General features: G+C 38.8%; 1 protein-coding gene across 8 annotated transcripts in view; it reads left to right on the top strand.

The window, feature by feature from the left end:
- Nucleotides 1–12,312, top strand: part of PPP1R9A (protein phosphatase 1 regulatory subunit 9A) — a 134,478-nt gene that overhangs the window by 82,037 nt on the left and 40,129 nt on the right. For all 8 annotated transcript variants that reach the window (XM_086856993.1, XM_086856975.1, XM_086857014.1 and 5 more), the window contains exon 6: nucleotides 10,255–10,390. In XM_086856993.1, coding sequence (XP_086713119.1) covers nucleotides 10,255–10,390 — 136 coding nt within the window. The remainder of the gene's footprint in view (nucleotides 1–10,254; nucleotides 10,391–12,312) is intronic.

Here is a 12,312-nt window from a genome sequence, read left to right as displayed (position 1 = left end):
AGGAGGGATTTGAAATATGTGTTGTTTTCAATATTGTTGAGTATTGCCCCTGCTCTAAGATTAATGGCTCAGAGGGCAGTGCCACACTAATACCACTAATTGTTCTGTGCTTCTTTTGACCCCATTTAGGATGTAATCTATCAGTTTGAAGTTTACAAGTGGTGCCTGCAGTCATGAAAGATAGGATAAGGAGACAGCTTGACAGTGGGAATCCTATCCTGTCATGGAGTTTCTCCTGTGCTATTTTGCTTGCAGTCTCTCCACAGACTCTGATGTTGAGTGTTAGACCTGTTCTTTGAAGCTGCTTGGGTGATGTTAAGCCTTTGTGAACCACACTTTCTTCCCCTGTTCATCATAATGAAAGGGTTCTGGGAGACCCTACAGTCTCAGCCAGAGAAAACTCACTTGGAGAGCTGTATGCCTCCAGGGAATTTTATTTTTTTCCTTGGAACATATTCACAAGAGAAAAAAATCTAGTTCTTTCATAGAGAAAACTTTATCCGTTTATCATACTTACTAGATACAAAGATTTGTGCTCACACAGCTCAGGGAGAGGCAGGGTCCCAGGAAAGGAGGATATGGTTCTTGGAAGACATACTGCATTGATAAAAGGAAAGGGTCTTGCATGAGAGAATCATCAGAAAATCCCAGTAGTCGTATGCTGCTTTTATGCTTTTAGCATTACTTTCCTCTGAAAGGTTTCTTTTAAGGAAGTTAACCAAATTCAGTGTTTTACTGGAAAGGAAAATCTTAAACTCTGTGTCCTCCTTCCGTATCCTGTTGTATGAATGTGACTAAACATTTTCTAGGCTTTCCAAACTGTTGCTAGGCACTGAGTGGATGCTCTCATGGTGCTTTCTGAGTCAGTTCTTGACTTTTTTTAGGGAACCACGCAGAACCCATGCAAAACCTGTTTGGTTTATCATGACTTGTATTACCATGAAAGTTATTAATTGTATTAATTCTAACTTGCCAGTGAGTTTACCTGTTTTTGTTTATTTAAATTCTGCTGGAATGCATCAAAGTCTTTCCATCTTAAATAATTGGTTAGCCAATTTTGCCTTGTCTAATTAATCTTCTAGATCATTAAAGAGTATGTTCTAACAACAGCAGTGCAACTCTACAGCCCTCTGGCTTTTCACTATTAACTATTCTTTGTTCTAATAAAGAATAATTTACTGCCATTTTTTGTTTTTTCTTATCTGGAAATTTTTAGTTCAAAGCAGGGTTCTGACTCAACTCCCAATTATTTTACAGCCTAATTTTTTTTATCTCTCACTAAACTGAAAATGTGATCTTTAATGCAATTTTTTACTTTTATATAGCTCTTATACAAGGAGCAATTAAAGGGTGAAAAGTAAAAATAATTGATTGTTCAGTAACATCAACTTGAAATGTCATTTATTCCCTCCTCAGCTAATTCCTCACCCCATCCTGAGCTGAATTTTTTCTGAAAAATACACTGTTTCCAAAAATAGTATTTGCATTAGTTTTGTTTGCCACCACAGCATCTGGGAAGGTAATTTATACAGTCAGGTCTTTGCAAGAAGTGACATTGTAGGGGACAGATGAAGTCAGGATGTAGCCAGCAGCCATGCCCCAATGGGAGGCTGTTTATTGCCAGTAACACTGAACAGCATGCCTTTGTTGTGACTCCTTTGTGTAGGTAGTAATCTTCTCTCAGTGTGCATGCCTGTGCAGATTTTCTTTTGCTCCTTCTGACTTTGCCTGCCTGTGCTCTTACCCTGTGAAACAGGTGGGTCCTTTAAAATTTTGCAGGCATTCTCCAAAGTGCAGATCCACATTGTAGTAGAGGCAGGACTGCTAATTACTGGGTAATGAGACAGGACCCGAACCAAAGGGTACCACACTTCATGTCTGCTTCAGAGAGCTGTGCTATGTGTTATCTCTTTTCTGCCTGGGCATTGTGGTTTTGTTCTTCCTTTCCCTGTTGATTTCATTTTCCTTAAATCCAAGTGCCAGAGCTGAGGAGATAAAAAGAGAAGGAAATAAAAGCCCTTTGCTCTGTAATGCTCATTGCTGAGCTGGGACTTCATGCTGGGCTGCTTCAGAAGCCATGTGAGCTTGGTGCACTTTCTGCTTCTTTGATTGTTTGATTCACAACCTGAATTGTGGATCTTGCAGAAACTAAATGCGTGGTGCCGTGTACCAAAGTAGTGTAAATTTCTCCTGTCTAATCCACTGTGGTTATATCAGAGATTCCATAATAGGTTTTCCTTCTGGTTTCTGCAAAGTATTCCTACAGGCTCTGGTAATTGTCCTGTAAGATTACCAGGAGAAGCGTGCTGAACATGAAAAATTACTCAAGAGTCCTCTGACCTCTTAGCATGGGTGAGATAAGACCGCATTCATCACTGCTTCGCTGGTTTATATTCCTTGGCTGTGCCTGTGTAGTAGAAAAGCTGTGCCTTGGACTGTTCTTTGTGCTGAGGCCAGCTGGCAGCAGAGTGGTCAGTGCTCCTGCCCTTAAAGAGTTGTACCTTTCTGAGCAGGGTGGCCATATCCAACTGTCCACTGGAAACATCCAAGCTGATTCCCAGCCTTTTCTAACTCCTAGACTGTGTCTGAATAGTCTTCACTACTAGAATATTAGTTAACTTGGGTCAAACTGTTTCCAAGACAGTTTCAGTGATGCAATACGCTTTTAATATGATGACCAGTTACTAGTACTTGGAAGCATTCCTTGGCACTGTGTAATTTACTGGCTTAAGCATAGCCCCTGTATCCTGAGTTCTTGCTAATTTGAATTTTATGGCAATTTTTTTCTCAAAATATTTGCACATTTGGACAGGAAATTATATGTTTGAGTGTGAAATATAAATATAAATATTTTGTCCAAATTATAAACTATTTTTCTAGGTATTGGAACATGGCTTTTAAAATTAAGTGTAACATGAATGAGTAAGGTTCAGTGGGGCTGGATCTCATTAGGAGCAGCTTTTCTTTACTTTTCCTGGTAAAAGGAACAAGTTGACAAGTTTTGTATCAGTTCATCCTCAACTTGGTTGGATCTAAACTTAAACTACTAACCCTGCAACTGAAGTATCATAATATATGTTTATTTAGCTAATTTTTTTACTCCTTCATCCAAGATTCTATTTTGTAGAAGCTCCCACACAGTTTTGGTGCACCTTGATTAATGGGATACAACACTGTGACAGCTGGGCAGAAATACCTGCTGTTCATCCTTGCAGGATAACGTGCCAAAATATATGGATGGTGCTGTAGGAGCATTTAGCTGGACTGTACTGTGAGGATGGTCTACCTTGCCTAGAATCTGGATCATGTAATCATCCAGATTAAGGACATGGTCTGAACTCAGAAGCTTACTTGTGACCTATCTGTATTTTCTTCTTGGATTTCTTCCCTGTGGATGCCAGCAAGGGTGAGGGTGAGGGAAGACAGATCACACCTCAAAAAACAATCTGTTTCTTTTAGAAACATGGCCTGCTAGCATTTGTACCTTCTGAACAGAGGTGACTGCATTCAGGTATGTTAAAGCACAGATTTACAAGTGTGTTCCATTGAAGTGGCCATTCCTGTAAGAATTGCATGGTGCTATAGCAAATGCTGATTAAATTATCACCCTGTATTCAAGGAAACCTTTTAAAGCAAGGATTGTTTTGGAATACTGTCAGGCTGTCTGGAAATAGAAGGAATTGATTCTTAACATGTGCTCTCAGAAGAACAGAGCAGTGTAAGGACCAGAATCTGGAAAGGTGCCAAAACATTGAATCCCTTGGCTAATTTTGAAGTACTCCTGAGAAAAGCTTATGTGTCAGTGAGGCCCTAGACTAGAATTGATTTCTGGAGGAATAATTAATCTAAGTGCATTGATATTATTGTGTGGGTTTTTTACATGACTTCCTAATTGTCTGACTCAATATCCATTTAGTGTTGATAGTAGCATAGTTTATTAGGGGCTTCTATCCAAGATACTCTGGAGAGTCTGCTGAGGCTTTTCTGATGCTTCATCTGTGATTTTGCTGCTCATCCACCAGTACCACTGATATCACTGTTTGCCCTGAAGGCCAACCACATTCTGGGTCAGCACCAAAAGAGGAGTGGCCATCAGGGTGAGGGCAGTGATTCTGCCTCTCCTCTTTGCTTGTAAGGCTCCACCTTCAGTGCTGCATCTGGCTCTGGAGTTCTCAGCACCAGAAAGATGTTAACATGTTGCTCTGGGTCCAGAGGAGGCCACTGAGTTGATCAGAGGGCTGGAGCATCTCTCCTGGAGACAGGTTCAACCTGGAGAAGCAAATACTCTGAGGAGACTTTATAGTACCTTCCAGTAATGAAAGGGGGCTTATATAAAAGAGGTAGGGTGACTTTTTACACAGGTAGTGATAGGACAAGGGGGAATGGTTTTAAACTAAAAGTGGAGAGATTTTTGTTAGAGTTCTTTACTCACAGCGTAGTGAGACACTGGAACAGGTTTCTCAAAAAATTTGTGGATGCCCCATCCCTGGAACTGTTCCAGACCAGGTTGAACGGGGCCCTCAGCAACCTGATTTAATGGAAGGTGTCCCTGCTCATGGCATGGTCCCTTCCAACCCAAAGTGGTAAGTTGAAATCCTGCTGTCTGTCTTGAAATTCAGAGTACTTTACTTCATCCTGGGTCTGGGGACAAGGATAGAGGCCGCAGAACTTCTGAACAGCAGTTCATCTTACTGGTAACTCAATCTCCAGGGTCCTTGGAGGCTCTTCCCAAAGTCTGCTCGTCTGTACTAGCTTCACATAGCCAGCATCCTGCACTATGTATTACACATATTGCCCTCTAAGATGTTTCTTATGTGACCTTAAATAACTTCACTCAGTCATTGCCACTTTCATTCACTGATGGTTGTCACTTCATTATGTTACTTTGGGTGCTGATCTCCAAGCAGAGCTCTTCACTTGTTTGTTAGTTTTGGATCACTTATCTCCAGGCAAACATTTTTTATTTCCCTCTACCAATCCTCTTGGTTCCAGTTCATAGCTTCAAAGATTTGTATGCACATACCTGTCTCTGATGCAGGGGCAGGTGGATTTACTGACATAAGTTTGCACATGAGATAGCTAGGGTAATACAGGGTAATCACAGGATCTTCAACAGCCTGCAGCAATGGGCTGACAGAAACCTTACGAGGCAAGGGCTCATGTGAGTCCAGCATCTGGGGCAGCATCCCTGTGCAACGCTGTGAGATGGACGTCAGATGTACAGGCAGCATCCTGGAAAGAGGTGGAAAGAACATCTGCAGTAGGAAGAAGAGAACTGGATGTCAGGTGTTGCAGTTGGCAACCTCAGGATCTCATCCAGGGAAGCCGCAGGATTCTGGGGACCAGCATCAAACACCAACAAGACAGTCTCCCGTTCATGAAACCATTTATTCAGCATGAGAACAAAGTCAGGTCCAGAACAGAGAGCTCTGAACAGAGGCACAGCAGGGGTTTTTGAGGGACAGAACCCCCAAGGGTCTCCACCTTTGAGGGTGGAGTTCAGGGTCAGGGACTAGTAGAAGCACACCAAGGGAGAACCCCCCAGGGACCCAAACCCAATCAGAACACCTGGGCCGCCCTTCACAAGGGGTTTGGGGTGGGAAAATGGAACTCTTTGTCTCCCCTGAGGCCGCTGCCAGAGTCAGGCGTCTTGTTGCTGTCTCAGCTACTTTCCATGAGTTAGAATGGATAAACACACATTCTTCATACTCTTGGACAAAATAACAGGCAATGAATAGAAGTTGCAGCATGGGTAATTCTCACCAAGGCCATGACAAAGCTGCCTGTCTTTTCAAGTCAGGGGCTTAGGCTGGACTGGTTTCCTTCCAACAGAAATTATTCAGAGTGTTTATGAGTTCCAGATCTTTTCATATCAAGAAGTGTAACGGAAGCTCATAGGTTGTGAATTCCGTATGTGCTGTCAATGACTTCTGCATTTGAGAGTGATGTTTGGGAGAGGTTGTTCATTATAATCACACAAATTCCAGCTTGTGCTGCTGTGACTAAATAAAACTGCTTTCTTAACAGTGTTCACACCCCTTTTAGCACTTTGGATTAATTATGTGCCTGTTAACCTAATGGAAGCAGCCAGAGTAGGTAATTGAAGACATCTTGAAATAAATGAGATAAATGGTAATTGAAGCAGCTTCAGACTTTAAAGCTCAAAAGAAAACCATTTTAAAACTCAGAACAGTTTGAGTTAGAAGGGACCTTATGGAGCATTTAGTTCTAACCCCTCTGCTGTTGTCAGGGACACCTTCCACTAGAACAGGTTACTCAAAGCCCCATCCACACTGGCCTTGAACAGTTCCAGCAATGAGGCATCTGACTGTAAAACTCCCCAAATGAATTTTACTGTACATTTTCATGTATCAAACTGTATTTTAGGAAAGGTTAGAAGAAAAGATTTCGAATACTGCTACAGCAAAACCCCCATTCTTTCTTGAAAGTGTTTGCTGTATTCTTAAGTGATATTTGTTGGATAGAAGGAAACCTTGCTAATGTATTTTTAACTCAGCACATAATGCCTGAAGTATTTTCAGGAGAAATCATTAATTTATTGCACTAAAACTGTGTGCTGCAGAACTTCAGTTTAGCATCATAGATTTGGTGCCTTCGCAATTTTTTTTAGTACCAGTTATTTTCAAAATGGAAATATTTTTTTAAATTAATTTTTATAACAATGTTTCTGGTTCCCATAGCTGATAGAAAAATGAATATGTTATTTCAAGAAGCACAGGTCTGCAGATCCTCTTTTAATAAAAGCTGGACATATGAAGAAGGTTATGTATCAGGTGCACTGTAAAATATTTAAATCATGGATTGCAGGAGATGTAGGAGTTGCAGTAGAATGCTTTTCTTAACCACCACTACTGTAATTAATTTTCAGTTTCTCAAGACACATAATTCTATTTTATTCTAAAATTCATTATAGAGTCAAATATTAATTATGTTTCTAGCTCCATCCCTGTTCATTTTGACTACAGCCACAAAGAATATTTCACAACTTGTCATTCAGCTAAATTGAGTGTAACTCGAGTATCAAGGGCAGTTCATGCCCTGCCTCTCTCCTTCTCCTTCCTTCTTTATTTCAGGCTTCAGAAAAAATCAGTAATGACCTGAGATTTCATACAGTGATGTCTTGTCACAGATTTGCTGGGGTTTATTTTGCATTTCCTGGCTTTAATAATCTAGGGGAATATTATTGTGATGTGGTTTAAAGGCTGTAAAATGCTCATTTGTCTCATACCTAAAAACATGACCAACTTTTCAAATATATTGTTGCTGACAGAATGTATAGTTATTTCTTCTGTATATAATGCTTCTATATAATGCTTCTAGCCCTTGAGACTAATTAATGAGTCTGAAATGCATATGATTGATTTTGTTGAGCAAAAGTGATTTGAAATATATAATTTGCCACTTTGTTGAAGTGTGTGTATTGTGATTCAGTGACTGATTTTTTTGTCAGTGAATCATAGCCTTATGTCTTTCTCATATTTAAACACTTCAGAATATGATAGTTCTTGAATTTAAAGCTATTCCATGAATAAATAACTAATTCATGCTTAGAGTTTTAATAACTGCCCCTGTTTTATGATTTTTTAAGTTATTTTTATTCAGCTCTCTCTTTAAAATGTAACTATATGATTTACCTCAATTACCAGTTAAGTATAATTATATGCATTGTATTCTTAAGATCATGGAATGTAAAATGACAAAAAGTTTGGTTTAGTTTGTAAAAGCTCTAATTGCTGGGAACATAGTATTCCATTTTCCAAATTTACAGTTCTTTGTCTAAAACTGACATAAATTGAAGATTGAATGCTTCTAAAAAATTATTTTCAGACATTTTATATATGTCTCACTCTAAAGCAATAAATTTTAGGAAGATAAAACATTACTAGTATATTTCTATTTTGGAAAATTTGCTTTAAACTTTGTCATTGCTTGAAGGCTTTTATTCATATGTCATCTAACAGCTTCAGGTATCACTGAGTAACTTCATTTTTACATGTGATTCAAGCCTTGAAAATCATATCACTGTGAATTTAACATACAAATTCTCTTTGGCTTGAGAAGAAAAATTCAATTAATAAGGCTTCATATTTTTTACATTCTGCCTAATTTTGTGTGTTTGTATGAAAATATTACTGCATTACAGTCTAATGTGTCAAAAAACACTTCTAAATTATCAGGAATTACCAGACTTCAGACATATATGTTATCTATTCTAAGTTTTCAGTGTACAAAAATGATTGTATGAAGTGTTTTGAGTCTTGTGTTTTCCAAGGAAGGTGAATTACCAGGCAGAGGGCCAGAGGGAATCCAATATTTGCATCACTTTGTGTGGTTTCATAACTTCACACATTGAGGATTTCCCTCACGTGTTTACAAATGTCTTGCTTTCTCTACTATGTGTAAGTAATATACTCATGCATAATTTTGCTTTAAATGTTTTTTTTTTTAAATAGAATTATTTTTTCCATATTTACTTTAAACTGGTTTTTTTTACATTAGAGGAGACAAATAAGTAGCAGATATGAGTTAAATCCTTTTTTACTTCCTTTAGTAATTTTAAAAGTTCATTGTTCCTCCCAGTTGAGTCTGAAAACATGACTGGTTTAGTCTTTTTAATACTTGGCTCTAAAATCAAAATTTAGAGGAAACAGAATCTGTCTGTGAGTCAGTATGCAGAACAGACGAAGTGTGGGGGCCATGAAGAAATATTCTTCTTCTTTCAGACCAAGGTCTTTATCATTACTGGGATCTAATGTTGTATTTTGTGACGGGGGATATGAGTGCCAAACTGTGATCTGTTTTGATCAGTATTAAGATGCTGATGTTACTGCCTTGTTTCTCTTCTGGTTTCTGCTGTATTTGCTATTGATGTTTTTAAGCTAAGACACTTTTTTGCATATTATTTTCAGAGCACCTTCTGCCATCATTTCAAATGGAGTCACTCATTCTCACCTTTCTTATCCTTTTGGAAGTAATGAGTAGCTTGGATATTTTGATGATGTTGAAATAATCTCCAAATTGTGGTCCTTTCTGTAGTGCCTGACTTCATAGACTCTGAAAAGTTATTTGTCATAGGAAATGGACCTAGGGGCATCCACTCCTGGGACGTTGGCTTACACTTGGATGACAAATCCCAAGGGATTTTAACAATGATAGGCAGTACTAATGAAAAAAAATTCCATACATGGGATATAATGCACATTTCTGCCTCTCATTCAAATAATAAATGAAATTCATCATTTGAGCCAAATGTTGTGGAAACAAATAATTTACCATATCCAGTATCTCAGTGTCACCTTATTATGCTTTTCAGCTCTACATAATACTGCTTTCATGTGTAATTACCTAATTATCTTTCTAGCCTTCTGAGAAAATAATTCTTCAGCTTGACATCTTTAAATTGTGCTTTTGTTCAGTAGTTCACAGTGTGTTGATACTCTGTAATGGGTGTTTATGATTTGTTCTGGAGATAGCAACATATCTGAATGTGGTTATGCCACTGTGCTGAAAAGAAAAAGCGGGGAGTTACAAACTCAATTCAGAGTTCTGGTTGCTGAAAGCAAGACTGAGAAGCATTCTTGGAAGTCTCAACTGAGAAAGAGGCACTTCCCTTGTGTTTTGTCAAGCCAAGGAAGTGTGCGCCCAGTGTTCTGCAGTAGCTAACAGGGGAGAAAATGTTCCTTAGCAACAGAAGTTCATGAAATAAAAGACAGATTTAAATGCAGCCTAAAATTAAGCAAATAGCGTCTGTCAGATTTTAAAATGTGGAAATAGATTCTGTTTTCTAGACTGGAGGAAGGCAAATATAAAGGCTCAGAAATGGAAGGTAATTCTAAGTCAGGGTGGGAAGGAGTTACGTTCCTTTCACTATAAGCTGCCGTAAGTGCGCCTGTGCTCTTACTGTGCATCCATAACAGTCTGGTCTTCTGTAGCCTCCTGGAAAACACATGGCTCTAAAGGGAAGGGAAGTGGTTATACTTCACTGAAACTTGGAGTGGAAACTTCCAAGTAATGTGGAAGTAATGGTCCCTTCTATTTTGCACCTCCTGCCATGGGACGAGACGTCTCACGGTCTGATCACTCCTATTCCTGCCCACAGTGCCCTTGTGACAAATCTCATCCACAGATCACATTTGCAACAATCAAAACTACGCGTCTTTGGAGGAAAAGGCTACCAACCTGGAACTTCAGTAAACTGTAGGAGTAATATTTTTTCACTAATGTTTTGTATAGGTTTGTAATTGGACGAGAAAAACCGGGACAAGTGAGTGAGGTTGCGCAGCTGATTAGCCAAACTCTAGAACAAGAACGACGCCAGAGAGAGCTGCTGGAGCAGCATTATGCACAGTATGATGCAGATGATGATGAGGTAACAGACTGTCCAGTGTTTCACTGTTTGGTGTTTTTCAATGTTCTGTTTTCTGTTCCTAATTCCTTTTTTTTTACTTATCACTTAGAGGTCAACTTTTGGACCTTTCCATTATCTTTGCTGATGATTTTTACAGATTTTGATGATGAATCTTAATTGAAGAACAAATTTAAAGAAAAACTTTTTGTCATGAATTTAAAGTATTTGTTGTGTTCCAGAAGAGTAAATATCAAGTGTGTTGATGCTTCTGTAAGCATTCCTCTTCCTTGAAAGCATGTACCTTTCTGAAATAAGGCAGTAAAGTTTGTTTGGTTGTGCACTGAAATGTTCAAGTTTTTTGAAAATGGTAAAAGTTGCCTTTCAGCTTTTAGAGGGGTTGAGGAAGTTGGGGTTTTTTCCGAGAAGAATTGATATTCTTCTGAAGTCAGAATGTTTTCTGAAATTCTGGGTAAGACCCTTCCTTCCTCACACTGTAATTTTGTTTCTGTGTCAACAGATATTCCTCAGGATAGAGAATTAGCCTGCCTTGTCTGAAGTGTATATTCGTGCTTATAATTAGCGTCTGATGTCCCAATATAAAGGTTTTGAAAGTAACAACATTGTGCAGCAAAATTTTCATAATTTCTTTCCCTTCTCATGAAATTCCTACTATGCCTAAATACCAAGATACTTGGAAAGATTACTTTGAGAGCTTTTTCAGAGACTACTGCTGTCTATGTTACTCCCTAAATCAGCTGCTGGGTTTTGTAACAAACTGCTTCCATATAGTCCAAGCATACTGTCATCATTTCACATCATCTTGAGTAATATTAATTTGAAATGCTAGACTCCATGTATTAGTGTGTTTTCATCCTGGGCCAGTTGTTCTTTGGTTTTATTTGTGTAAGGGAACAGTAGATAAGGGGAGATAGAGAATTCATGATATGCATTTATTTCAGGTTAGTTTTTCTTCTTAGAAAAAAAATACTCTTGACATAAAATCAGGATATACTCAGATTTCGAAACACACTGTTGACATAGCAGTATGTCAGAGCAATTGGAAATGTCCCAGTAGACTAAGTAAAAATCCTGTCTGTCCCCAGTAATGCTTTCACTTACTGTAATTTCCACTGATACTAAGAATATAAATATTTCAATATATCTTAGAATTAATCCTGTCACAAGGACATGCCTAACTTGTATGAATAAGAACATACATGCATATGTATGTGTGCCTGTGGGAGACCATGAAGGATAGAAAAATCCATATCCTCTCTGTTCCCTCCTCCAGCTACAGAAACATGCAAGTCTCATAACTTCTCTTTAGTCTGCAATGAAATTTCAGAGAACTTTCTTGAAGGAGCTCTGTTACAATCTCTTCAAAAACAAGAGAGAACAGCTAGCCTTTGGGAAAGGAGACCTCTCACAAGTTATCACAGTGTGCTGTAGATGTCAAGGTTCAAAGACTGTCAGTACCATATTATGGTGAGCATGGTCAGGTTGCTTTAACACAGACAAGAGAGGTGTGTCCTAAGTAAGCCTGATGATTTCTCACTGTGTACTTGCACATAGAAGGGTGTGTGGCTGTGTGACCTGCGTGAGTGATTGATGCATTACACCTTTTATCTGTAGGAAACATCCACCTGCAAAAAAATGTCAAATGTTTGTATTTCTTACCTTCATGCACCACACAGGTGGCATTACTCAAGATCTGTCTGTAAAGAAGATGTTGTTAAAGCCATACTGGTCAATACTGATGCTGGTAGTACTTCAGCCTTCAGTAGGGATTGTTGCTGTCAAGGTGCTGATGGTGACAGTGTCACACTGATGGCCATTCAGGTGTTTCTCAGTACTGAAAGAGGACAGGTATGAGTAGGTATCAGGTACTTTTTGTGATGTGTCTTGTCCTTGCAATTTGGTGGTTACAAACTCTTAAGTCCTGT

The sequence above is a fragment of the Cyanistes caeruleus genome, chromosome 1 (assembly GCF_971803275.1).
Source record: "Cyanistes caeruleus chromosome 1, bCyaCae1.hap1.1, whole genome shotgun sequence".
NCBI lineage: Eukaryota > Metazoa > Chordata > Aves > Passeriformes > Paridae > Cyanistes > Cyanistes caeruleus.
Note: the sequence above shows the minus strand (reverse complement) of the source record. Positions and strands in the feature narration are given on the sequence as shown.